The following is a 27,097-nucleotide window of genomic DNA, read 5'->3' as shown; positions in this document are numbered from 1 at the left end:
TCACCTCACACCTAGCAGATTGGCTAAAATGAAAGAAGGGGAGAGTAATGAATGTTGGAGGGGATGTGGCAAAATTGGGACATTAATGCATTGCTGGTGGAGCTGTGAACTGATCCAGCCATTCTGGCTGGCAATTTGGAATCATCTCAAAGGGCTATAAAAGAATGCCTGCCCTTTGATCCAGCCATACCATTGCTGGGTTTGTACCCCAAAGAGATCATAGATAAACAGACTTGTATGAAAATATTTATAGCTGCGCTTTTTGTGGTGGCAACAAATTGGAAAAGGAGGGTATGTCCTTCAATTGGGGAATGGCTGAACAAACTGTGGTATATGCCGGTGATGGAATACTATTGTACTAAAAGGAATAATAAACTAGAGGAGTTCCAGGCGAACTGGAGAGACCTCCGGGAACAGATGCAGAGCGAAAGGAGCAGAGCCAGAAGAACATTGTACACAGAGACTGATATACTGTGGTAAAACTGAATGTAATGGACCTCTGTACCAGCAGCAATACAATGACCCAGGACAATTCTGAGGGATTTATGGTAAAGAATGCTACCCACATTCAGAGGAAGGACTGCAGGAGAGGAAACATATAAGAAAAACAACTGCTTGAACGCATGGGTCGGGGTGGACGTAATTGAGGGTGTGGACTCAAAACTACCACACCAATGCAACTACCAACAATTTGGAAATTGGTCTTGATCAAGGACACATGACAAAACTAGTGGAAATGTGCATCGGCCATGGGTGTGCAGGGGGCGAAGGGGAAAGGAGGAACATGAATCATGTAACCATGTTAAAAATGAATATTAATATATGCATTGGCCATGGGAGTGCGGGGGGGGCGAAGGGGAAAGGAGGAGCATGAATCATGTAACCATGTTAAAAATGAATATTAATATATGCATTGGCCATGGGAGTGCGGGGGGGCGAAGGGGAAAGGAGGAGCATGAATCATGTAACCATGTTAAAAATGAATATTAATAAATGTTTGAAAAAAAAAAAGAGAGATTGACACTAAAATTAAGGAGAGAAATCATTCCACGTATGTTGGATCATTGCTATAAAGACAGAGAGATGAGAGATGGAGTATTATATAAAAAAAGGAGAAAAGGCTTGTTTGGGGTAATTGCAGAGTACAAGAGCAGAAGAAATATGTCCAATGCTGCTAGAAAGAGAGGTTGGGGCTAGGTTGTGCAGGGCTTTAAAAGTTCAAGAGAAGAGTTATTGTCCCAAAAAAGATCTATATATCAAGCCCTAATTTCTCACCTGAGCTCAATGAGTCTTGCCTTTCCAATAGTCTTCTAGACATTTTAATCTGCATGTCCCATAAATATTGCAAATTCAAAATATGCCCAAAATAGAACTCATTATCCTCACTAAACCTTCCCTACTTCTATTTTATACGTTACTGTCAAAGGCATCATCTTTCCACTCACAAAGACTTATCCTCTATCTCTCATTGCCCACCTATCTCTATCTCTCTCTCTCTCTCTCTCTCTCTCTCTCTCTCTCTCTCTATATATATATATATATATATATATATATATATATATATATATATATCCAAACCCTGTCATCCCTGTCTATCCTCATAGCATTTCATGTTTATGTCTCCTTTCTATTCATACCAACATTCTACTTGAAGTAATCATCACTTCTCAGTATATCACAATATCCTTCTACTTGTTCTCTAGCTTACAAGTTTCGAGCCATTCGAATGGCTCTCCACTCAACCACCAAAATAGCATTTTTAAAGTCAAAATTTCTGCATTCCCACCCCCAAACAAAAAATGGCTATGGTCTCCAGAATCAAATCCTCTTGTTTGGCATTGAAAACTCTTCACACCCTGGGTTATTCCTAACTTGCCAGTCTTCTTATGCTTTCCTCTCCTCCACATTTTTTATGTGCTTTTCCCAAACATTCTGTTTCAGATTTCTAGGCCTCTTCATTGGCTGTGGTCTTCCTCATCTCTGCCTCTTAATATCTCCTAGTTCCTTCAAGACTTGGCTTAAACACCACCTTATAAAAATGTCTTCCCAACTCTGTCTATACCTTGTATATACTTGGTAATTTACATGTTTCCACCATTAGAATGTGACGTCTTCAAGGAAAAAGGCTGTTTTTCCAATTCTCTGTATCCCCAGAGTTCAGCACACAGTAGGCACTTAATGTATGCTTATTAAGTATCTAAAGTCAATAGCTAAAACAAGCTTATAGATTACAAAACAGGATCTTTAACCTTTAAAGCTCAGCTTCCCAATAGATCTCCCTATAACCAATCTTTTAACTTTCAAATCTATCCATTAGCCTTACTACCAGATCAATATTCCAAAAATACTACTTCCATTCCATTCTCTTGCTCAAAATATTCAACATCACACATGTATGTGTATAAAAACATACATACATGTCCCTTTATAGTTCCATGTTTTATGGTTCTAAAAACAACTTTTTAATATGAGTCCATGCCCCTACTTTAAAATTTTTTAACTTCTATATTGTTTTTAAGATTAAGATACAAACCACTCAGTTTGGCACTTAAGGCCCTCTGTAATCTATCTCAAACTTAAGTTTCCAGGCTTATGTCACAGTGGTCTTCACACACTATAAAATTCAGCCATGATGGATGACCAGCTATTTACCAAGTTAACATTCCACTTCCCAATTCTTCATTTGTACAAATGATCTCCATGTGAAGAATACACTCCTTCATTGATACCTCTCAAAATCCTTGTCTTCCTTCATGGCTCAGATGATAACCAAGTTTAAAGATAGCCCTCTCTACACAAAGTACTTTATATTTGCTTCTCTTTGTATATATTATAATTACTCAACAGAATGTAAAGAATTTTGTCTTTGTTTTCCCAGTGCCAAGCACAGTACCTGGCATATAGTAGGTGCACAAGAACCATTTGTTTAATTGAAGGAACTGTCTAAAGAATTCACTAAGCTATTAAAGAGAAAGGAAATGGAGGATACACAGCAATTTTAGGAATCCATGCAGTGTGAAGGCGTCTGGAGGAAGGAAGGTGGTGTCAGGTAAGGCACTTCCCTGCACAGCCATCAGGTGGCAAAAGCAGTCAAGAGGACAGCTTGGTTGCTGTGCAATATAAGGCAAGAAATTCACAAAGTGGCCTTCAGATAACAGGAGAGAAGCAGTATGCAATCAGGCAAAGGAACAGACCTATGTATATTGATGTGTTCATATTTTGAGAAAGTACTTCGATTTCAAAGAGACCAGAAATCCACAGGCTTTGGCTCATTTTGGGTAATTAGTTTCATTTTCCTAAGTCAATGTTCAAGAAAAAGAATATTTGTACATTTATTAAAGAAAATACTTTTAAATAGAAGATAAATTCAGGCTAAGTACAAATGGAAATTGCATAATTGCATGGAAGTAGATTTTAAAATCTGTTAAGTCAGTTTATCCAAGTTCTACCCATCTAAAATTCACCTGCAAGAACAATCTAAAATACCTTTTGGGAAAAATTAAAACAGTCATGCAGAGGAAAAAGTAGAATATCCTGTGGAAAAACCTAACACATAAAGATTCATTTTATTTCAGTATCAACAATAATGAAATAATGCTACAAATAACTTAGATTTGCCAGACTACAAGGCTATATCAGCATCAGGTCCTGGCCTAATCCTAGATTAGGTGTAGCTAGGTGGAATAGTATATGGAGAACTTGGGTGTAGAGTCAAGGAGACCCTGAGTTCAAAAGTGGTCTGAGACATTTAATAACTGTGAAACCTTGAGCAAATCACTTAACTTCTGTTTGCTTTAGATTCCTCATCTGTAAGATGGGGGTGATAAGTGTCTTCCTCCCAAGACTGTTATGAGGATTCAAATGAAATAACAGTTAAGTGCTTAGCATTATTCCTGGCACACAGTAACCACACTACATAAATGTTAGCTGTTATTCTTACTGTTAATATTAAGATACCTTTCAGAATCTCAGTAGCTCTGAAAACTCCAAGTTAGTACAAAAAATTCAAACATAATAACCAAAGGAGTCTAGTTAGCTTTTCCTGAAGTGTTTCTAGAATATTGAGGGCACTAAGACTGACCACCAAGTGGCTTTAAGCCAAGAAGAATGCCTTCATTCTATCCAGCCTACTCTCTCAAGCTCCAGGAATAGCTCCAGAGCCACTGAGGATGCCTAGTGGTTTAGTGGCATATGCCACATGGCTCCAGCATCTCTCAAGAAAGGCTAGACTAACCCAGAATTGTCTGGTAGCATTTTTCCTCAACATTTTTTCTGCTCCCCAGTCCCTTACACACATACCTAAATGTGCAGACACTCGCTGAAGGCACTTACTTTTCTGATACTGAAGGGCTGCACGGTTAGCAGCATCCACTCCAGCCTGCAGGTCCTCCTTCTGCAATGGACCAATCACTCCACTCTGAAGAAGGCAAATTAACATTCACCTAAGTCTTCCATGGACCTGTATTCTCAGCATGAATCCACAAAGACCCAATGGTCAAAGACAATGGCGAAAACTGAATATTTCAGTCTTGCATGCAGCTACAAAAGATGCTATAAAAAAGATTCCCTGGAATCTCCTCAGCATGCAACATGAACTATTTTTTTTACTGTTGAAGGAGGATCCAAACAAGAAAGAATGGCATTATTTAAAGCCTTCAAGTATTCATTTCTAGGATAATGTGCAACCCAATGGTTTCTTATGGTTTTATGATTTCTTTCCAACGAAATGGTTCACAGTTATACAAATATGAGGATTTCAAGGAAATTAATTTATGAGTGACTCATAACCCATATGCTTCACCAGGAGAGTTATATACGCAATTGCCTCATACAAAAAAAGTTGGGGGGGGGGGAGGGGCAGCTGGATAGCTCAGTGGAGTGAGAGTCAGGCCTAGAAACAAGAGGTCCTAGGTTTAAACCCGGCCTCAGACACTTCCCAGCTGTGTGACCCTGGGCAAGTCACTTGACCCCCATTGCCCACCCTTACCAATCTTCCATCTATGAGATAATACACCGAAGTACAAGGGTTTAAAAAAAAAAAAAAGTTGGGTTTGCAGTCAGAAGCCCTGGACTCAAAATCCTATCTTTGTCACATACTACCTGTGTGACATTCAACAGGTCACTTCACCCTGCCTAAGCCTCAGCTTCCTCATCTCAGGATGAGGGAGGTTAGACTAGAAGCCTTGAAAGTCCCTTCTAGCCCTAAGGCTCTAAGCTAAGAGCTTCTGCACACCCTCCACAGCCAAGGAAATGTGTAAAGGGGGAAAAATTCTCATAATGGGGCCCCCTTAAAAATGTTGAAAGGACAATAAAGGACTCAAATAGACAGATTAACTCTCCCAGGTGCTAAATAATCTCTTTACCTGCTTCTTCTGCTGCTTCTCATTTAGGAGCTGCTTCAAGTACCAATCACAGTTGTCCTGCTGCAGAGCTTGAAGACCCAGAGCTGGGGATGATAACGCCTGATACAAGGCCAATGGATCTCCCTGCTCTAAAGCCAGGTCCACATTGGCTAATGAAGAATATGCTGGAAGGGAAGGGAGAAAAAAAATACCCTATCATCTTCATGATGAGACAATATCTGCCTAAGACTCCAGAAATCTGGTCTATATGCTATCTCACTCTACTATAACACAAAATGAGAGATGCACATCCATAGGAAGATAAAATGGAAAAAATACTAAGCTAGAAATCAGAAGATATGGCTTCATAAATGCCATTTTCTGTGACTATGAACAAAAAATTGCTGCCTATGTCTCAGTTTCTCTATTTTCAAAATGAAACTATACCTCACCATTCCTAGTTCAAAGGACTAGTATGAGAGTGTGTGTGTGTGTGTGTGTGTGTGTGTGTGTGTATGAGAGAGAGACAGAGACAGAGAGTGAGTGTTAAATCAACATGTCTTAGCAGATAGGCTAAGATTTTTTAGAAAACACTGTTCCATTTATTCAGTTCAACTGACACCAGGCACCAGGGTTTTATGATATTCTCTTCTTCCAAAATTCTACTTGGAGCAGCTGCTCCAGGAAACACCCAGGAGAAAGGAAAGAAGACTGTGGTTGAGGGAAGACTTCCAGAACAGCAGTGGACTTGAAATGAATGAAGTTTGAGCTGAAGGAAAGGAGTATGAAGGATCATCTAAAGGGAGAGAGCACTAGGTAGCTATCAGCATGGAACACTGGGGACCTGAATGAAGTGGAGTTTCTGTGACAGTGGAATGGAGAGATGTAATGACAGGACAGGTGATAAAAGCGTTTTCAAGCCAAACTAAGAGGTATTCTAAAAGCACAGTGTGTTCTTAAGCAAGGCAATGACATAAAATCTAAGGTGTCTAAGGAAGATTAGCTTGGTGATGATGTACAAGGTAAAAGAGAGGAGAGAAAGATGAGAAGCAAAGAGATCGGTCAGAACCTACTACAGTAATGTGGTGTGAGGTAAAGAGGCCTAATGAGAGTGGAACAGAGAAGGAAGAGAAAAAATAATCCAAGATATTAAGGAAATATGGGCCCCTGAGTAGAAAAAAACAGGAGACGCAGGACAAATTAACCCCTTTCTACCACAAAACCAGGAAGGATTTATCAGTCCTTTTCTCATTGTATGTTCACATATCCCATTAGATAGTTGGCGACAAGGCTCAGTGATATACTTACTATTGACTTTATTTATATTTCCCTGAATTTCCGCCTGAGTCAACAGCTCCTCATACACATCCCTTTCTCTTTCAGAGTCTTCAGTCTGAAGTGACAGACAAAGCAAAATTAGCCCAGATTCTTCCTTACTTGGCTGCAAATTACATTTGCCCTCTTGGGTAACAATCAGAAATAAGGCTTCTACATTTGCCTGGATTTTATAGACCCTAAAAGTGATCACATAGATTCGATTTCTAAGTGTGAAAGTAAACATATTTATCATTATGCTAAAAAAACAAACAAACAAACAAACCAAAAAAAAAACCTAAAACATCCTGAAACTCTACCAAGGGCATCCAAAAGAAATGAAAGCATAAAGCTGAAACAAATTTTTTTAAATAAATGCTTACCTTCCGTCTTAAAACCAATACTAAGTACTATTCCAAGGCAGAAGAGCAGTAAAGGCTAGGCAATGGGAGTTAAGTGACTTGCCCAGGGTCACACAGTTAAGAAGTGTCTGAGGCTAGATTTGAATACATAACTTCCCTAACTCCAGGCTTAGCACTCTATCCACTGGGCAACTAAGTACTCTGATGAAACTTATTTATAATAAACACATGGATTTACACAGAGTCAACAGCCTATAACCCACTACATAATTTATTAAGAATAAGAAAATACAGGGATCTTGTAAGAAAACATTCTTAGTAGAGAGACTAGTCATTCTGTCCCACGCTTTGTAATCAGCATGCTGCTGGGGAGAAGGAAAGTCAGAGCAAAAATGGCACAAAGTTGTAAGGAATGGCAGAATAACACACTTTACTTGCTTCTGACCCCTGACAATAGCCCACTAGCAGAAGAAAAGGCAAAGGTGGTAGCCACCTATTTGTATTCTATCTTTTAAACTTGTGCAAGGCATTGCCAGCCCTTGCTATAGGAGACTATGTATGAAGAGAATTAAAGAACTAGAATTAGCTTCATTCTGCAACAATCTAGAAGCTGGTCCACAAAGTTCAAAAGTCTCAAATTAAAGACTCCAACAAGGTCATGGAGAATAAATACAAAGCTCCTCACTGAGTTTTTTGCCTCATACATTTTGAATGGTCAAGCAAATCTCCACATCCCAAATTTTAAACAAAATATAGAAATAACATGCTCTGACATAACCACAATGCAGTTATTTTAAACTTTTAGAAGGTTGTAAAAGAAGTTCTATTAAGATTTAGAGATTGTTCTTTCCCCAGAAATTCCCTTTAGTAGTTATAAAAAGATTTGAGACCTTCATTCAGAGCCTGAATAAATTTCTATAGCAAAACTGCCTAAACAAGGGCTAGGAGAATGCAATAGCCCATACAAAGTTGATCCATAAGCCTAAAGAAATCAATAAACCCTGTATCAAGTCCCTAATCAAAGAAGATTTATTCTTACCCTGTTTTTAGCATTTGCCATCTTGTCATGCTTGGCCTGATAAAGTATGTCCTGGTAAGTGGAGGCCAATGGCTCTTCAAGATTTACCAGCATAGCATTAGGGTTTTTCAAAGCTACAAAGGTATCAGCAGGAATTCTCCGTTCAATGGCTTCATTGATGGCAATAACAGCAGCATGCACTAGGAAAAAAAGTACCAAACATCAAATTTAACTTTATGGTGCTTTTTAAAATTCTGTCCAATAGTCCTACTTGGTTGGCAGAGACGCATTATCATTTTACAGATGAAGAAACGGTAGCTTATGGGCTTGGAGACTTGCTCAAAGTCACATGACTAGGACTTGAGGGTTTTTCAGGCCCCTCATTTGGCTTATGAGAACTGGAGGGAGAGCCAGGTAATCCACATCTTGTGATATTAGTTTGAAACTTGATTGCCACATAGCTAATTAATTTAGGGAATGCAGAGAAAGGTGAGAGGGTTATGTTGTGTAAATTTTCCAACCTCTGCTTCCCAAGAAACTGTCTTCTCTCCTTCTGTCATATTCAGATATAAACAGTCATATTCAGAACTCCCATGAATCTGTGACCTCATCAGTGCGGTTGTTCTTCCAAGGATGCTTGCTGATAATGATCCATTCATGCCTCTGTGGCCTTCAGGATTCATTTCCACATACTTTCATGCTGGGTATCTTCTTAACATCACGAGGATAGCAATGGAGCACGTGGGCTGTCCACTGGTTATCTCATGTTTTTGCCCATCTTTTTAAGTGACTAGCCCACTTTTTCTGGTACATTTTGGAGCAGCTATGTGGGAAATGATGAGGTGGCTTAGACAAGGATAACTCTATTCCCCTCTTTGATGCCTCCTTACTTGATGTTCATGATCCAGGAGCCATTTCTATTGTTACCTCTCTCGAGGAAGCCTGGCTAAATTGAGTTCATGGATGGAAAATAGAACCTTTAAGGTAGACTCTTACTAAAACTTTAAGACTCTTTGATGATCACAACAATATAAACTATATTATGTGCCCAGTAGAATACCATAAAATCCTCTGTTCCTTACATGCTGCTTCATCCACAGAGAGTTCATTGGCCAGAATTCCCCCAATTTTACTAAAGGCTGGCATCTGAATCCCATACTTCTCCAGCTCACTCTTCATGTTGTTGATCTCCTCCTCTGTAAGAAAAAAAGGGAAAAGCTGATTCAATCCCCTTTCTACAAGTAAGCCAACATAAAGCTTCAGGAAATCAAAGCAATGGGCATTCTCCAATTCAAGAGCATGTAAAAATCCCAACAACTAAGGCTGGCCTAAACAGAAGACAAGCAAAATTTTGCTACTTATAAAAAAACTGCAAGAATGGGGCAGATGGGGGGTGGAGAGGGGGTTGAGGGGGAGAGATATACCTCTCAAACACAGAACAACAAATTATAAATTTAATCTCTTGGATTTTTTCAGCCCAAATTCCTAATCCTCATCTAAAATGTTCTATCTGGGGGAGACTTTATTCCTAATCTGACAAATACAATGAGTAGGATACAATACAAAGAAACTTTGAAAGAGTTGCCTTAGAAACAGGCTGCCAGAAGGCAGCTGAGTAGCTCAGTGGATTGAGAGCCAGGCCTAGAGACTGGGAGGTCCTAGGTTCAAATCTGGCCTATGACACCTCCCAGCTGTGTGACCCTGGGCAAGTAACCCCCATTGCCTAGCCCTTATCACTCTTCTGCCTTGGAGTCAATACACAGTATTGACTCCAAGACAGAAGGTAAGGGTTTAAAAAGAAAAGAAAAGAAAAGAAACAGACTGACAGATGAGCATTTCCTTTCCTTTGGCCCCCTCTTTAAAAAGTTTGCCCATCACTAGATAGCAGAAAGAATCTAAGACTTACAGTCAGGACACTTGGTATATCATTCCCATATCTGATAAGACTAGCTATATGACTTGAGGTAAATGACTTAAAGATATAAAAGGGAAATTAATTTTAAGGTGAAGAAAAAGAGGGAAATGTTCTTAGAAACCAACAATGGGAACTAACCAACCAATCTAGATTTTTGAAAGAAATACCCAGAAAATGAAAGCAAAAGAAGGTCATAGTATGATGGCAAATGCATAGCATGCTCCTATTGGGAATGAAAAAGCTCAGAATGAACTAAGATTGGCAGCCAAAATGGTTCGTTGTGTTTTTTAAACTACTTTGATGAAGAGAAGAGGCTCAAGAAAAGGATAGAGCTTCTGCCTGAAATGAGTGAGACCATCATAAAAATGATAAAGAAAAAGCGAAGACACTTGACTCTTCCTTTGATTCTCTTCTATCTGAGGAACTCTCTGTCTGAACTGAAAAGACCAAAATAAAAATGGAGAGTAGAGAACTGATAAGTATAGCAAAAACAAGAAAGCACCTAGCTGGCCCTGTTTATATCACCAGGGAGGGGGGAAAAAAAAAAGACTACTGCCCAGCATCCTGGGAGAATAGGTAGTTGTGACTGTTCAACCCATCAGGAAAGCCACAGAATTATAGAGGGAAAACATCCTCAAAAATAGGAAGAGAAGGAAAAAAAACAGGAAGAGAATATAAAATCAAAACTCATAGGCCAATGAGGTTGACTTCAATATCTGGCAAAGTCTATAACCTTATTAAAGGAATGGCAGGTAATCATCTAAAAAACACAGCAGGGATCACAATGAGTCAGCATGGTTTAATAAAAAACAGGTAACGAAAGATAAACTTTATTTCCTTTTTGGCAGTAACTAGACTGGTAGGACAAGGGGAATCTAGAACTGTCATTTATATGGATTTTTGCTTCACATCTGACAAAGTCTATCATGTTTTCTTATGAGATATCCATTGAATTCTTGTGGAAAAAAAATGAGAAAATGGGGAGGGACTAGATGAGAGCAGAATTAGATGTATCCAAATTGGGTGAATGGCAATACAAAAAAGGTTTAATGCCAACCTGAAAAGAGATTTCCAGTGAAATATTCAAGAAGGCTATGTCTGGCCGTGTACTGTAAAATATTCTTTTCAATGTCTTAAATATAAAAGTATGTCATGAATTGTTATTATGTTATATATTACTATTCAGATTACTAAATCTGCAGATGACATAAAGCTGGGAGGGATAGCAAAGTCACCAGTATTAAGGCCAAAATCCCAGAAGATCCATGGCTAAAACTCAGTGTATCTGAAAAGACCTAAGGGTTTTTGTGAACTATAAGCACAGTGAGTCACCAGTGTGATTTGGCAGGCCAAAAAGCTAAAGCAAACCTAAGCTGTATGAAGAGCAACAGAGCTTCCAGTTCTAGGGAAACCAGAGGCCTCTTGCCTTCCCCATCAACATCCTAAGGGCTTGTGTTCAAGTGTGGGCCCCACATCTTGAAAAGACATTTACAAGGTAGAGACTGTCCAGAGAAGTGCAACCAAGATGTCATCATGGTATGTTAGAATTCACAAAGCTAGAAATGTCTAGCCTGAAGAAGAAAATACTCAGCAGGGGCATAAGGGCTAATTTTCAGTTATTCAAGCACAATCATGAAGAAAAATAGAAATTGGACTTATTCCCCTCATTCTGAAAAGAAAGAACTAGAGACAACAGGTAGAAGTGGAAAAAAAGGGAAAACTTGCTTTAAAGAACTGAAGGTCTCCAAAAATGGAATCAGCTTTCTTGGAAAATAGCTGGCTTCCCCCTTACTATAAGTCTTCCAAGTAAAGGCTAAATATTCAATCATTTGTTAGCTATACTGAAAAAAGGATTTTTTTCAAGCACCAGTTCAGAGGGAATTTTTAAGATTTTATAAGTCTGTGACCTATTTCTCAAAAAATAGTAAGCCAAAAGATTAAAAAAATAAAGCAATGTTTAATGGTGAGATTTTGACTTCTCTCTGATGAACAAATTCCCTGTATAGAATAACAAGTCACTCCTTTATAATAGTTTACAAATCTAAGACCTATTAAAACATGACCAATATATACATACTGATACCTCCCCACCCTCTTTGCTATCTTTATCTCTTCCATCTTGCCTTCAAATAACTATGCTGAGAAAACATGAAGTCCTGCCCAAAGGAAATATATTTGGAATACCCTATAAATATAAATTTTCCAAAAATAGAAATAGAAATAAAAGAAAAACCTTTTTTTTTTACTTTTTTCTCCCAGCCCCATTCCAATTGCTACTGGGACCATTTAAGTTCTGGTACACAACTGTAAGGATAGCTGACAAATAAGGTGGTATCTGCCCTTTCTTTCATTCCATAAATCAACCAATCCTGAATACAAAAGTAGAGCTCTTTACCTGTGAAGTCAACCTTGCCATACAGGTCTTGAATCTGGGGAGCCAGCCCCAGTTTGAACAGGTACAAGCTAGAAGACAAAATATGTAGAAAGGTTACAACTCTGCTCTAACCTGTATAGCACTGTTATTAATATGCAGTCAGCGCTACCTTTTGGTTGTAGAAGAATTAAGGGATATGGAGGAATTAAAAAAAAGAACAAGGTACCCATTATAAATTCAAGTTTTCTATGTTATAACTTTTTGATGGTACAATTTATTTCTGGAGAAAGAAGGTGGTTAAAATAAAGACAGTAAAACTTTAGCAATTCAAAACTGTTGGGATTTTTGTTTAAATCATTTAGCAGAATATCTTTCAGAAATAAAGCATGCATTTCTCTCTCTTCTTAAATAAAGGCTACTGAATATAAAAATCAAACTTTTTTTATTGATTGAAGGTCGGTCAACATAATGTATAGGGATACACTCTGGTGATGCCTTCAAAGCTTGAAGTTTTTTTCCCCTACACTAACTGGTCCCACATTGCTGTCCTTTTTGAGTTCTTGAGACTTTTCTTAATCCTCATCCTAGTTGCAATCTGACATTTCTGGAACCTGGATACTCTAACCCTATTCTTCTGTAACACTGCTCAACTCCAGGTTCCCTTGATTCCTGGCCTCTCTCAATCCCTCCAGCTAAATCATTATCCATCTCTTCTCTTTATCCCTGATGGGATCAAATATTACCTCTCCAAAAGCAGGTAACACCTACATCTACATATGTAGCCTTGATATACTCACATCCAGCCTGCTTATCACCAGCTGCCTATCAGATACTTTGATGTGTTCCATCAGCATCTCATGTCAAGGTGTTCAAAATGGAACTCACATTTTCTTTCTAAACTAGCCTCTCCTCTGAACTTCCCCTCTATCCACTGAGAATAAGTACAACAACTCTTTCAGTCACCCAGGTCCACATCTCAGATTCATGATCAATTGCTCAGTTTCCCTTCTCACTCTCCAGTCAGTCTCTGTCCTTCACATCAGGACTGCAAATGACACCACCCTCATTCAGTCAAGATCATTGATCAATCATTATTTATTAAGTACCTATATGCCAAGCACTGTGCCAGGCACAATGAGGACAAAAAGAACCCTACCCTATGACTCACATTCTATTTGGTGAAACAACATTTACATATATAAGTATATATACAATAAATCCAAGATAATTTTGTTAGGGAGAAGCATTAGCAACCTCAGACAAGATATACAAATTTCAACTGCTTTTGGCCTGTGTTTTACATCAGCAGTTAAGGAGACTTTCTTAACCACCTCACTCCCACTCACTCTCTGCTTTGCCAGTGGCATACACCAATGAAATCATATTTGCCAAAGGGTCTAAGTTTTCAGCAACAGAAGGAATTGAACAGAAAGATGAGAGAAGTGTTAAGAGATCTGGATCCACATAAAGCAGCAGTCATCAAAACAATATGGTACTGGCTAAGAGACAGAAGGGAAGATCAATGGAATAGACTGGGGGTAAATGATCTCAGCAAGATAACATATGATAAACCCAAAGATTCCCATTTTGGGGACAAGAACCGACTATTTGACAAAAACTGCTGGGAGAATTGGAAACAGTATGAGAGATTAAATTTAGATCAACATCTCACACCCTATACCAAGATAAATTCAGAATGGGTAAATGACTTAAATATAAAGAAGGAAATTATAGGTAAATTGGGAGAACATAGAATAGTACACCTGTCAGATCTATGGGAAAGAAAAGAATTTAAGACCAAGTATGAGATAGAAAACATTATAAAATGTAAAAGGAATAATTTTGATTACATTAAATTGAAAATTTTTTGTACAAATAAAAGCAATATAACCAAAATGAGAAGAGAAGCAACAAATTGGTAAAATACCTTTATAACAAAAACCTCTGACAAAGGTCTCATTTCTCAAATTTATAAGGAGCTACAAAAAAATCAAGTCATTCTTCAATTGATAAATGGGCAAGGGACATGAATAAGTAATTTTCAGATAAAGAAATCAAAACTACCAATAAGCACATGTAAAAGTACTCTAAACCTCTCATAATTAGAGAAATATAAATAAAAACAACTCTGAGATAGCACCTCACACCTAGCAGGTTGGTCAATATGACAGCAAAGGAAAGTAATAATATTGGAGAGGATGTGGCAAAATTGGGACATCAATGAATGCAGTGCTGGTGCAGTTGTGAACTGATTCAACCATTCTGGATGTCGATTTGGAACTATGCCCAAAGGACTTTAAAAGACTGTTTGCCCTTTGATCCAGCTATACCACTGCTGGGTTTATAACCCAAAGAGAGAATAAGGGAAAAGACTTTTACAAAAATATTTATAGTTGCACTTTGTGGTGGCAAAAATTTGGAAAATGAGGGGATGCCTTTGTTATTTTAAATGAAGGGAAGGGCTTCCAGCACATCTTTCCTTTCAATTGACAGGCTATTAGCCAGTCAGGTCACTTTCCATAAAAGTGCTCCAGATTAAAAGGGACCACAAAATTCATAAACCAAAGCACCCAATTCTAGAGAAGTTTTCTCAGAACAGTCTAGAGCAGGGGTCGGCAACCTTTTTGGCCATAAGAGTCATAAATGCCACATTTTTTAAAATGTAATTTCATGAGAGCTGTACAGTGCTCACAGTGCCGCTCCTGTAACAGTGCCTGAAAAAAATTTGACTTTATGGCTCCTGCAGAAAGAGCCATACGTTACCGACCCCTGATCTAGAGCTACCAAGGAATAAAAAAATAAATTACTATTACCTTTCTTTCTTTTTCTAATCTTATCTTGAAAAAGTGCTCTGGGAAGTTCTTTTAAAGAAAGGAAGGAGGGCCTGAATTTCAGTTCAGGTAACAGAAAGGGCAACCCCAGCTAAGCACTGACCCTCTCTGCTAGCTTTTCCTCAGGCACAGTCTTCATGAAGCCTATGTGTAACCCTCAGCCAAATCACAATATAAAGAATTTGTTGGATATGGGCCCAGAAAATCTAGAAAAATCTTATATAAGTGAGGGATTTCAGGAACTGCACCTCACGTCCTATGGGCGAAGTCAAACAAGAGCTTACTAAGTACTTTCAACCCCTATTAATGACCAGAACTTATGGAGAGAGAACTTAAAAGTTTTGCAAGTATTTCATCTCATTCAATGTAGGGCACAGCACTATGCCAGGAACTCGGACAGTTACAAAGACAGACAAGAAACCTAAGAATAAGATCCTTCTCTTTAAGAAGATGACAACCTAGCTAGGAAAAAATACTACACAAATATACCCATTTTACTTGGTGTTAGATTCATACACACTCAAAAAAATATTTTTAAAAGACTAAGACACAAGAGGAAACAATACACTTAAAATGCTAAATAGTATTCAGCAACTAGGTAGTATAGGACTGTGGGTAGAGCCCAGACTTGAAATCAAAAAGACCTGGGTTGGAATGTTATCTCTCAGACATTTAAGAACTGTGGGGCAATGAGCACCCTCTCTCTGCCTCCCTCTAGAATATGGGGGTAATATAGAACACCTATCTCACTTAGGTTGTGGCAAAAATTAAATGAGTTAACCTCGGTATAGTGCTTTGCAAACCTAACAGCCGTACAGAAATGCTATACTAGCTCTCATTGTTTTACAGCCAGTAAGTACCATAGAAGTTCAGAAAAGATAAAGGATAAGAGTAGACTGGAACAGTCAGCACTCACCAACAAGGGAAAACTTGAGCTAGAGCTAGATGTGTGTGATTCAAAAAGACGGAGAAGACAGAGGATCATTCATACAGAGAAAGTAGCATGAACAAAGACTCAAGCAATCCTTCCTTCCTTCCTTTTTTCCCTTTTCCCCTCCTTCCTTTTTTTTTCTCCCTCCCTTCTTTCCTTCCTTCCTTCTTATCATAAGCAAGGTGATCTTTCTTTAGTCGGGAGAAAAAAATCTTATCTCAATATACGTGACCTTAAAGCCTATGTACTCTTCTAGTTTACCTGCATTAATCCTCCCTATATGTTTTCATGACTAGATTTCAATGCTACAAAGATTCTCATCACATCAATGAGAGGAAATGGAGAAATCTGTGGATTAAGAGAACATACCTATTTCCACAGAGTAGACAAAGGGACTAGCATCAGGCAATGAGGCTTCATTTTCATAACTCTTTCATTTAAATCACATCTCAATCATCTCTAATCAAGCTGACCACCTAGCACATTCTCAAGATGGGAGAATCACTGCTGTACAGCTCTTTCTTGCACAGGTGACTTATCATCCTAAACTTGGTTGGTGACTAGAAAATGGAACCCAGTCATCTTTCACTGGCACACTGCAGGGCTTGGAGCAAGTCAATTAAACTCCAGTTTTCTTATCTGTCACCTAAGGGATAAAGGCACTGCTACTAAATGGCTTAGCTAAGTGTTAACTAATAAACACAGGACTTCATGCCACCACCTTGTACCTGTGATGCTTTGAGAGACAATTACAAAAATTACCAAGCTAGCCAAAGTGAAACCAAATTGTTTCAACTTGACTGCTTTGATACTTTGCATTCATGCATTTAACTAGTTCTTAAACCCTGAATTCATGGTTCAATTTTCCATGTTATAACAAAAAGGTATCTATAAAAGTCTTCACAGGGACAGATGTATTTTAAAAATAGACTTAATGAAACTGCATCTATTTGTTACAGTGGGAGGAGTCAAAGGGGGAAGAGTCAAAGGAGGAGGAGGAAAAGGGGGAGGAAAAGGGAGGAGGAGCCAGAGACAAAAGTAGAATAAAAAAAACAAGCCAGAACAAGAGAGAGCCAGAGACTGCAAGGAATGACAGAAAGGATTTATAAGAACTTTCTCACAACAAATCAGTTTTCTACTGATTTCCCAATTTTCGGTCTGATGCTTCATGCTCCCAGTTCTATATTCATGAAATGGAATCTGCTTACTATATTCAGGTTTAAAGATTCTACTACATTCTTTTTTCAACAAAGTTTATTACCTGAGTGCATGGATGCAGTAGATACAGCGTGGCATGTTCTTTCGATCATAGATGTCTGTGGTTTCAGGGTAAAAAATCTGCCCAGAAATAAAAGTGAAGACATAAATCTTCATTTCATCTTATACCACCCGACAATAATACAAAGTAGATGCACATTTCTTATATGAAATAACAGCAATACTTTTAGATATTTCAAACATTCCTCCCAGTCATTTTGTTCACAGCAGGGTCAGAGTCTTGCCTACCTATAACATCATATCCAGAAAGCCACATGAGGGTGAGATTCTGGGTCATCATCCTCTTTATCTGGCCTTCCCTTCCCTGAAATCAGTGCCAGAAGTGGCCCAAAAATTATACTAAAAATGAGGTGTCAAACAAAGTCAAATAGAAAAGGATCTCTGCAGACAGCATGCTGACTAAGACCACCACAAATTAAGATTATTTATGTTGCATTATACTTTTATTTATTTTGTTAAACATTTCCCATTTTAATCTGATTCAGGCCAGACTCAAGGGGTTTTTAAGTCATAAGTCTGTTTGCCATGGCTGTTCTAAAATACCAGAATTCCATTGCACGTCAGCTATGGGAGGGAGGTGGGGGAAGGGAGGGAAAGAACATGAATTGTAACCATGGGGAAAATATTCTAAATTAATTAATAAGATTTTCCAAATTCAAAAATAAAATAAAATAAAAAGCCAGAATTTCATATTTCATCTTGACTTTATTGGTATATAAACTCTGCTAATCTTCTATTCTCCAAGTACTACAAATGGAAAATGCCCAATCTACCCGTATCATTCAAGCTCCTCATTCCCAGTCATCTATTTTTACTGACTTAGATGCACAGTAAAGTTTTACACCACCCTCTGACCAAACCCTTATCCTTATCATACTAAAACTATATCTATCCACTATTCTTTGCCTTTTGGGATCTGGTTTCATTTGATTAAGATAAGACCTGAACCATTCTACTGCACACAGAAATAATAACACATAACCACTGTGGTTACAAATAAAATTATAGCAATATTACTGCTTGTCCTAGACAATTTATGCACCATTTTAAATACTAAGAAGAACATGAGGCATGGTCACAAAGAATATCCAAATCTAATTGGATAATAATAAAATCCAGGAAAATAATTAATAAATCATAAGAATAAATATGTAATTACATACTAAACTTTGGTTACACACTGTAACTGTTGGAAGAAAGAAAGATCAATGAGAGTACACTTGTGATGACAGAGCTCAGGGAAAAAGTAGAATTTGACTAAACTAGGACCCTGAAGCACTATTTAGGGCTATGGCTAGACAAAGAAGAGGGGAAAGGTATTACTAAAAAAAGGAATAATGTCAGGAAAACCAAAGAAATAGTAATAAACACATTGTAACTGCAATACAAGATGGATAGGGGGTATAGAGTCATATTATGGAGAATCTTCAAAGTCAGGCTAGAGCTTAAGTTGATATAAAAGGTCAAAACAAATCACTGTAAGCTTTTTGTATTTGTTTTGGGGTAAAAATGAGGAATGAAATAAGAATAATTTTCAGGAAGATTAATCTGGTAGTAAGTTATAAGAAGTCTTGGAAAGAGAAGATAATAGAGTTAGGAAAGGAAAGAAATCTAGGAGCCTATTAAAATAATTAAGATATAAGGTCACGAAGAATGAAATGAAAGATCATAAGACTACAAAAAGGCTTAATGGCCCTAAAAAAGATAAGGTCATAAAAGGCTTTAAAAGGAACCAAGGTATGAAGATGAATGTGATGGGTGCTATTTTACATAGTCAGAGAATATGATTTGGGAAAAAGATAAATTCGATTTTAGACATAATGAACTTGAGTTGAAATCAAGACCCAAATGAAAATGTCCAAGAAGTAAAACACTGTTACATGAAGGCTAAAGAAATCATAAAAAAAAAAAAAAAAAAAAAAAAAATCAAGTCGTACCTATATATCTGCCTGGGAAGAAGGGGAGTTGCCTACCCTCCTCCGATTTCAGGAAGCTCTAGATACCTTCTCTGAATATCTAAAACTCTACAGCAACTGCCTTATTCCCCCCACCCAGGCACCCCGTGCCCCTCCCCTTCCCCCTTCCCCTTCCCCTTCAGCTGTCTATCTTAGGACAACTCTATCAGGAAGCCAAACCCCTATGGACGAGAATCTATATGAACTCATTCTTGGATGATTAACATACTTCCACTCTGATCATACTCTACCCATCCCAATGATCATGAAACCCCAGATGCTACTGACTAAACCCTTTTCCTCCATTCATGGTTCCCCCCTTAATTTATCCCCTCCAACCCAATTCACTCTAAAGTTACCCACCATAATATATCAAACTCCAACAGACTGTCTCACTAATCTTGTCTTATCTACTAGCTAATTCTCTAATGCCTACAAATATATTTGTGTTTCCTCCATTCTCAAAAACCCTGAATTAATTGTACCAACCCATCTACTGTCCCATCTCTTTCCTCCCTTTTGTGGCCTCCTTTAGAAGGATGGTTAAAAGAGATGCCATACTTCCTTCCCTCACTCTTAAATCTCTGCAAATCTAGTTCTGACTACATCACTAACTGAAATTGCTTCCTCTGGTTACCAACAATAATCTCTCAATTGCCAAATCAAGTAGTCTTTTCTCAATCTTCATTCCCATTGAATTCTCTGCAGCCTTTGCCACTTTTGATTACCCTGTTCTACCTGAAAATCCTCTTCTTTCTAGAGTCTTTTCTGGCTTTTCTCCTACTGATCTGACCACCACTCCTCTGCCTCCATCTAGCACACATATGCTAACTGCAGGGAACCCTCAGGGTTCTGCCCTGGGTCCTCTTCTCTTCTCCCTCTATACTATTTCATCTGGTGATATCATCTGTTCCCATAGAATAAAATGTCATCTCTATGCTAATGATTCTCAAATCTACTTATTTAGTTGCAATCTGCCTTTTGACCTCTACCATCTCCAAATGCCTATTAGACACTTCAAAATGGATATGCCATAGATATCTTAAATTCATCTTGTCTAAAATTAGATTCAGTATCTTTCTCCCCAATTCTCCCCCATCTGAAACTCCCTATCAGTGTCAAGGGTATCACTATCTTTCCAGTCACCTAGGTTCACAATACAGATGTCATCTTAGATTCCTCAAACTTGTACTACAACCAGTGATTGGGAGAGGGGGTGAAGGGGCTGGAGAAAACTATATGAATGAAAGTACAACCAAAGATGGAAAGGGTGGATAGGGAAGCAGTGTCATACAGAAGAAAACAAATCTCAATGGATCTAAGAAAATGGGAGGAACCTCCTATCATTTCTACCTCCTGAATGTGACCCCTTGTGTCCTATGACACTGACACTACCCTAAGGCAGTCTTGTATCACCTCAAGTCTGAGTCTACTGAAATAACTTCCTGGTTGGTCTCCCTGTCACAAACCTCTCTCTCCCCATTGTAACATCCGCGACTGAGCTGTCAAAGTGATCTTCCTTAAGCACAGGTCAGTAGCTTCCTGCCTCCTTCCTCTCACCCTTCTTACCCCATTCAATCAGCTCCAGGATCAGATCTAAAATCTTCAGTCTAACCTTTCATAAGGAGTCCTTCCTGCCTTTCTAGTCTTCTTCCATACTTCCCTCCAGGTACTCTGCAATCTAATGTCACAGCTTTCCTAGCTATTCCTCAAACAAGATACTCCATTCTCCTAACTCCAATCACCTTCACTGGCTGTCCTCCATGCCTAAAACTCTCTCACCTCATCTCTGCTTCCTGGAATCCCTGGGGCCTCCACCTACCATGTTCTGCTAGAAGCCTTTCCTAGTTCTTAATCTTGGTGCCTTCTCTCCAAGAGTTTCTCCAATTTATCCGGTATACAGTTTGTTTGTTTACAATTGGTTGCATTTTATCTCCCCAATCAGAATGTGATCTCTCTGAGAGGAGAGGTTTGGGAGAGGGAAGGTGCAGTCTTTCTTTGTATCCCCAACCCTCAGCACAATACCTAGTATATAGTAGGCACTTTTGCTTGCTAACTTGGGGGGGGGGGGGGAAATAGACTTAAAAGAAAGGACCAGACCTTGTGGAATATGCACACTTAGGGGGCAAGGGAGAAAGAGGTACCATCAAATACAAAAAAGAAGTAATGGTTGGGTACATTGGAAGACATTATAGTATCAGAAAACAAAGGATGTAAGAGTGTCATAGAGGGGTTTTAAACAGTATTTATTGACTCTGAAAGGAAAACAAAGGCAGACAAAAATCACTGGAGTCAATGGACTACTTCAACAACTAGGCCATTTACACAAGGTTAACAGCCTAAGCTCAGCAATTTGAGAAGCCTATTAGAGCAGGAATCCAATAAAAATGATGACCTATAAATACACACTGCTGTATTTTTTTAACTTAAGAAGTATTATACTTCAAAATGATGTGACAGTATGACATTATGAATAGGGCATTTGAGTTGGCATCTGAAAGACTTTGGTTCAAATTCTGCCTCAAAACCTACATGACCCTGGGAAATTCACATAAATTCTGTGTCATAGTTTCCTCATCCATAAGATGATGGCATTGGATCTGATGGTTTAGACAGGTCTTTTTCAGCTCTAAATCTATGACCCTATAAAATTATTTTTTGAAGCACTTTAAATCCAAATAATTCAAAATTCCTGCCTGCCTGACATGTCATTATGGATGTACTAACTCTCTAGAACTAACAATGAATACTTTCAGAAAATCACGTATGTGGCCCAAGAGAATAAGCTGTCAATAAAAGCTGAGGAGCACAATTAAAAAAAGTTTTACAGTCATTTTACAGTCATAGTAAGTATTTTTTTAAAAACCGCTATCTTCGATCTTAGAATCAACACTGTGTATTGGTTCTAAGGCAGAAGGGAGATAAGGACTAGGCAATGGGGATTAAGTGACTTGCCCAGGGTCACACAGCTAGGAAGTGTTTGTGATCAAATTTGAACCCAGGGCCTCTTCCAGGCCTGGCTCTCAATCCACTGAGCCACCCAGCTGCCCCCCAGCCATAGTAAATATTAACAGTCCTCTTCACATCATTCTAAGCAAGACTAGAAAATCTTTGCCCAATAGGCATTACATATAGGAAACGAGAAAAGAGGAACAGGAAATTACAGATATTTAACAAGGCCAAGCTAACACTGTTGTAAGAATTTGAACTCTTGCATTTCCTGTCTTTTGTGGGGCTCGATTTTTTAAATTTTCTCTAAAACAACTGCCAAGAAAGGCACTTAGATGCAGTGCTAAGTAAAAAGAAGATAAAATATCAATGTGCAATGGTTCATACCTGGAATTTTAATGCCCTAACTTCAGTATTTAAATACTTATTGGGCATTTACTATCTGTGAGGAACAGTGCTAGGAATATTGGATACAAAGTTAAAAAACAAAACCAGTTCCTGCCCTAGAATAGCTTCAGTTCTAATGAGGGAAACAACATCTATATAAATCTCTAAGATAAATACAAAATAAACAAAAGGTGAGGCAATGGCAGCAGGAGGATCTTAACCCCCATTGCCTAGCCCTTACCATTCTTCTGCCTTAGAAACAATCAATACACAGTATTGATTCCAAGACAGAAGGTAAAAAAAAAAACAACAAAACACATATTCTTCTATAGTATAAGATAATGAAGATGAAGAGTAGAAATTTATTGCTGGGTCATTCATATAAGGAATACAGAATAAAAAGAAAAAATTGATTCCCATCTCAAAGAGGCAAACAAGATAGATAACCTACTGATTAAATAATATTTCATAATATATTTCAGATACACCTAATAATTTTAAGGGACTTTAATTAAAAGCTATTCAGTCAATTAAGCTTCTACTATATGCCAGGCACTGTACTAAGTACTGGGAGGAAGAAAAGCAACAAAGAATTCTTGTTCTTAGGGATCTCAGTGTCTAATGGGGGAGACAACATGACAACCACTATGGCCTATCAAGATATATTATATACAGGAGATAAACTGGAGATAATCCCCAAAAGAAGGCATTAAGATTACAAAGAATAGGGAAAGGACTTAAAGAAATACAAGATAAAGGAGGGCATTTCAGGTATGAGCAAGAGTCAGGGAAAATGCCTGAAATAGGAGATGGAGTATGTTGTTTGAGGAATAGCCAAGAGGCCAGTGTCACTGAATGGAAGAGTACTAGTGTAAAGGATTAGACAGTGATGGCAACCTTTTAGAGACAGAGTGATAGGACTCAGTTCCCGCTCCCCCTCCCTCTTCCCCCCCCACAAAAGACACAGTGCCATGCCCCTCCCCCTGCCTGGCTCCTTCCCCACTATCCCCCTTATCTCAGACAGGGGAGGGAAGAAGAAGCCTTCCCACTGGGCTTCTGGGCAGAGGGATGGGTGAAGGGAGGAATGTCCCACACTAGGGTGGTGGCAGTGGCAGAAGAGACAAAGAGCCATATACAAAAGATGGGGAAAAGGGCAAAATGACAGAGACTTGACAACTGACTGGATGGGGGGTGGAGACCAGAATACCTTTCTATGAGTCTGCATAATTGGGAGGAAAGGTAAGAAGGAAAACAATATTAAAGAACTTCATCAGAACTCTGCTCAGCCACCCCTTCCCTTTCAGTAGACAAAATGAGGCCTACATTTTCAGACATGGCCAATATGCTTCTCTGTTTTGCTTAATCTTTTTTTTTAAAGACTTAAAGTAGTATAAAAAATTCAGGAAGTGCTTCAGAGTGAAACACTCAGGTTCTAAGATAAAAAAACAAAACAAAACAAAAAAAAAAAAAAACAGTGCAAACACTCAGGGATATCTACCTTAGGCAGTCCAATCTCAGACATTGCATTCAGCCACTGAATCACATTATCAGTATGCCGAAAGTGAAGGCCAGTTGCCTAAAACAAACAAAACAAAACACATTAAGCATAATGAAGTAAATTGAGACAAATTCCAAATGAATTTCTGTTTCTTCCAAAATCTCAGTTAAAGGCATCCTCAGGCCAATTTAAATTTAATTTCAAAGTGCAGCATTGCAAATCAATTCCCCTAGTCTATACTCTCATTCACACTTCAAAGAAAACAAACAAAAAAATGAGAAAAAGTCCTAATTCCGTCTGTACAACACAATTCATTGGTTTTCTCATATACATTTAGTCAGGAAAAGCCTAGTACATACATGCTGTTATATAACTATAATAGCCTCTTTTACCCTCCCACCTCCTTTACCTTCACCTCTTAGGAGTCCCTTTTCTTCAAAATTCTACTTAGAGATATGGGAGAGGGCCTACTTGTACAAAATATTTATAGCACCTCTTTTAGTGGTGGTAAAGATTTGGAAATTGAAGGGATGTCCATCAATTGGGAATGGCTGAACAAATTGTGGTACATGTTGGTGATAAACTAATACTGTGCTATAAGAAATGCAACTGATGCAAAGTGAAATAAGCATAACCAGGAGAACATTGTTCAGAGTAACAGCAATATTGTACAATGATTTTCTGTGAAAAACTGACTAGGTAGGGGGATTCTAGGTCTAAGACTAAGTCCAATAGATCTCGAGGACTCAAAGTGCTCTCATTATTTCAGTTGCATATGGATTTAAAAGTTTTTTTGCTGGCTAACATGAATACATAATTATTATTGATAACACTATTTCTAAGGAAAACTTCAGAATTCTAAACAAATGACTTAGAAGTCACCTTTTTTAACACTTGTTCATACAGAGAACTGCTTATATAAGGCATCATCTCTGCCTATAGGGTTATAATTTTTTGGAAAGATAAAATACCCTCAACAGTAAGATGATTTTTCATTATTTGTAGAATAGACAGAATTTGTCCCTTCCAACTCTAAATCCCATGACTGGCCTACCTACCTTGCAAAGTTATGAATAAAATATATTATAAATCATCCAGCACTGCATACAAGCCGAGCTAGTATTATGGTTGCCATTCTGATTACTACTATAACTAGTTTTTTGGCACCTGGTATTTTTATTTACTTCCTATTCCTGTACATTTTATGTTCCCCAGGAGATTGTGAACTCCTCCAGACCATAGGCCATTAAAGCAGAGGAGTGGCACTATTAGGCATTTTAGACTTCTCTTTACCAAATCTATAGACATTTTTAAGCCTAGGAAATAAGGAATTCACACCTTATATCTGGTTTGCTCCCGATCATAAATCTTCTTCAAGGACACCACTTTGGGAGAGAAGAAGTTTCCAAGTTTGGCAAGGTAAACGCCATTCCTTAGTCCCTCTTCCAGTTCTGTAGTAGGAGGCAACTCTTCATTGAGACAAGCCTCCATCCACCTGCACCAAAAAAAAAAAAAAAAAAAAAAAAAAAAAAAAAAAAAAAAAAAAAAAAGACATAAGAGAAAAGATCCAAAAAATATTTTTCTTAAACCCTTACCTTCTGTGTTAGAATCAATACTAAGTATAAGGGTTGCCCAGGGTCCCATAGGTAGGAAGTATCAGAGGCCAGATGTGAGCCCAGGACCAAGCTCTCTATCCACTAAGTCAACTAGCTGCCCCTTTTCTTTAACTTTTTAAGGATCATTTCCTTATTTTATGAGAAAGGTTAGGGTTGGTCCAGGAAACAATTCAGGACCCAGTACAAATATCTTTTTCTCCTGATCCACATAAAGTTGTCAGGGACAGGAGATTCAGGGAAAAACAATACTCAGATATCTACCTACCTATTTTTCATGAGATCACAACTATATCCAATATCCTGCACCTCTTTTTTTAATTGACAAGGGAATTGATGCCAAGTTAAATGACCTGGTCAAGGACATCCAGGCAGTGCCAGCAATAAGACTCGGGCACTAACTTAAAATTTTTCTATTCTGGTGCAGTGCTTTTTTTCACCCTGTCCCAATCCATTAAAGTAGTAAGCAATGGCATGCACTGACAATTCATGTTTCCCCACCTAAAATTGTTGTTTCAATTAGTTTTTCAGTTGAATCTAGGGTTCTCTAAGTAAACCATTATAACATCTGCAAAAGTGAATCTTATCTTTTTGCCTATGATTAGTCCTTTAATTTCTTTCCATTGTCTTACTTAAAAAACATTTCTAGCACTCTACTGAATATTAGTAGTGATAATGAACATTTTTTTCTTTAATCATATTAGAAAATCCTCAAGCTTATCCCCATTACAGATAATGTTGGCTCCACTTACTCCTATGGAAGGAAAGCTCCACTTACTTCTATGCTTTCTAGTGTTTTGACAGAAGTGGGTTTTGTATATTGTAAAAAGCCTTTTCTGCAGATAATGATATAATCAAATTTTTGTTGTTTTGTTATGTTTAAAGTTTTGCCTGCATTAAACCAGTCCTGCATTCTTAGTGTAAACTCTGCCTGGTCTATGATCTTTGTGAAATACTGTTATAGCCTTCTTCTTAGTATTTTATTTAAAACTTTTGTCAATATTCATTAGGAATATTGGTCTATAGCAGTGATTCCCAAAGTGGGTGCTACCATGATCCAGGAGGGCGGTGATGGCCACAAGTGCATTTATCTTTACTATTAATTGCTATTAAAATTTTTTGAAAATTAATTTCTGGGGGCTAAGTAATATTTTTTTCTGGAAAGGGGGTGGTAGACCAAAAAAGTTTGGGGACGACTGGTCTATGGTTTTCTATTTTAATTCCCTCTGGTTTAGGTATCCAGACCATATTTGTGTCTTAAAGAGAAATTTGGTGGAATTCCTTCTTTTCCTAATTTTTCCCTGACAATTTATGTACCTTTGGAATTAAT

General features: G+C 38.1%; 1 protein-coding gene across 2 annotated transcripts in view; it reads right to left on the bottom strand.

The window, feature by feature from the left end:
• Positions 1–27,097, bottom strand: part of IQGAP1 (IQ motif containing GTPase activating protein 1) — a 130,548-nt gene that overhangs the window by 66,661 nt on the left and 36,790 nt on the right. For both annotated transcript variants that reach the window (XM_044659142.1, XM_044659143.1), the window contains 9 exons: positions 25,493–25,649; positions 24,155–24,232; positions 17,349–17,425; positions 12,347–12,414; positions 9,119–9,232; positions 8,058–8,236; positions 6,651–6,735; positions 5,364–5,527; positions 4,333–4,417 (listed from right to left, as the gene is read on the bottom strand). In XM_044659142.1, the coding sequence (XP_044515077.1) occupies positions 4,333–4,417; positions 5,364–5,527; positions 6,651–6,735; positions 8,058–8,236; positions 9,119–9,232; positions 12,347–12,414; positions 17,349–17,425; positions 24,155–24,232; positions 25,493–25,649 (1,007 nt within the window). Of the gene's footprint in view, positions 1–4,332; positions 4,418–5,363; positions 5,528–6,650; positions 6,736–8,057; positions 8,237–9,118; positions 9,233–12,346; positions 12,415–17,348; positions 17,426–24,154; positions 24,233–25,492; positions 25,650–27,097 lie in introns of those variants that run through there.

Source organism: Gracilinanus agilis, chromosome 2 (assembly GCF_016433145.1).
Source record: "Gracilinanus agilis isolate LMUSP501 chromosome 2, AgileGrace, whole genome shotgun sequence".
Taxonomy (NCBI): Eukaryota; Metazoa; Chordata; class Mammalia; order Didelphimorphia; family Didelphidae; genus Gracilinanus; species Gracilinanus agilis.
This window is presented reverse-complemented; position numbering and strand designations above follow the sequence as displayed.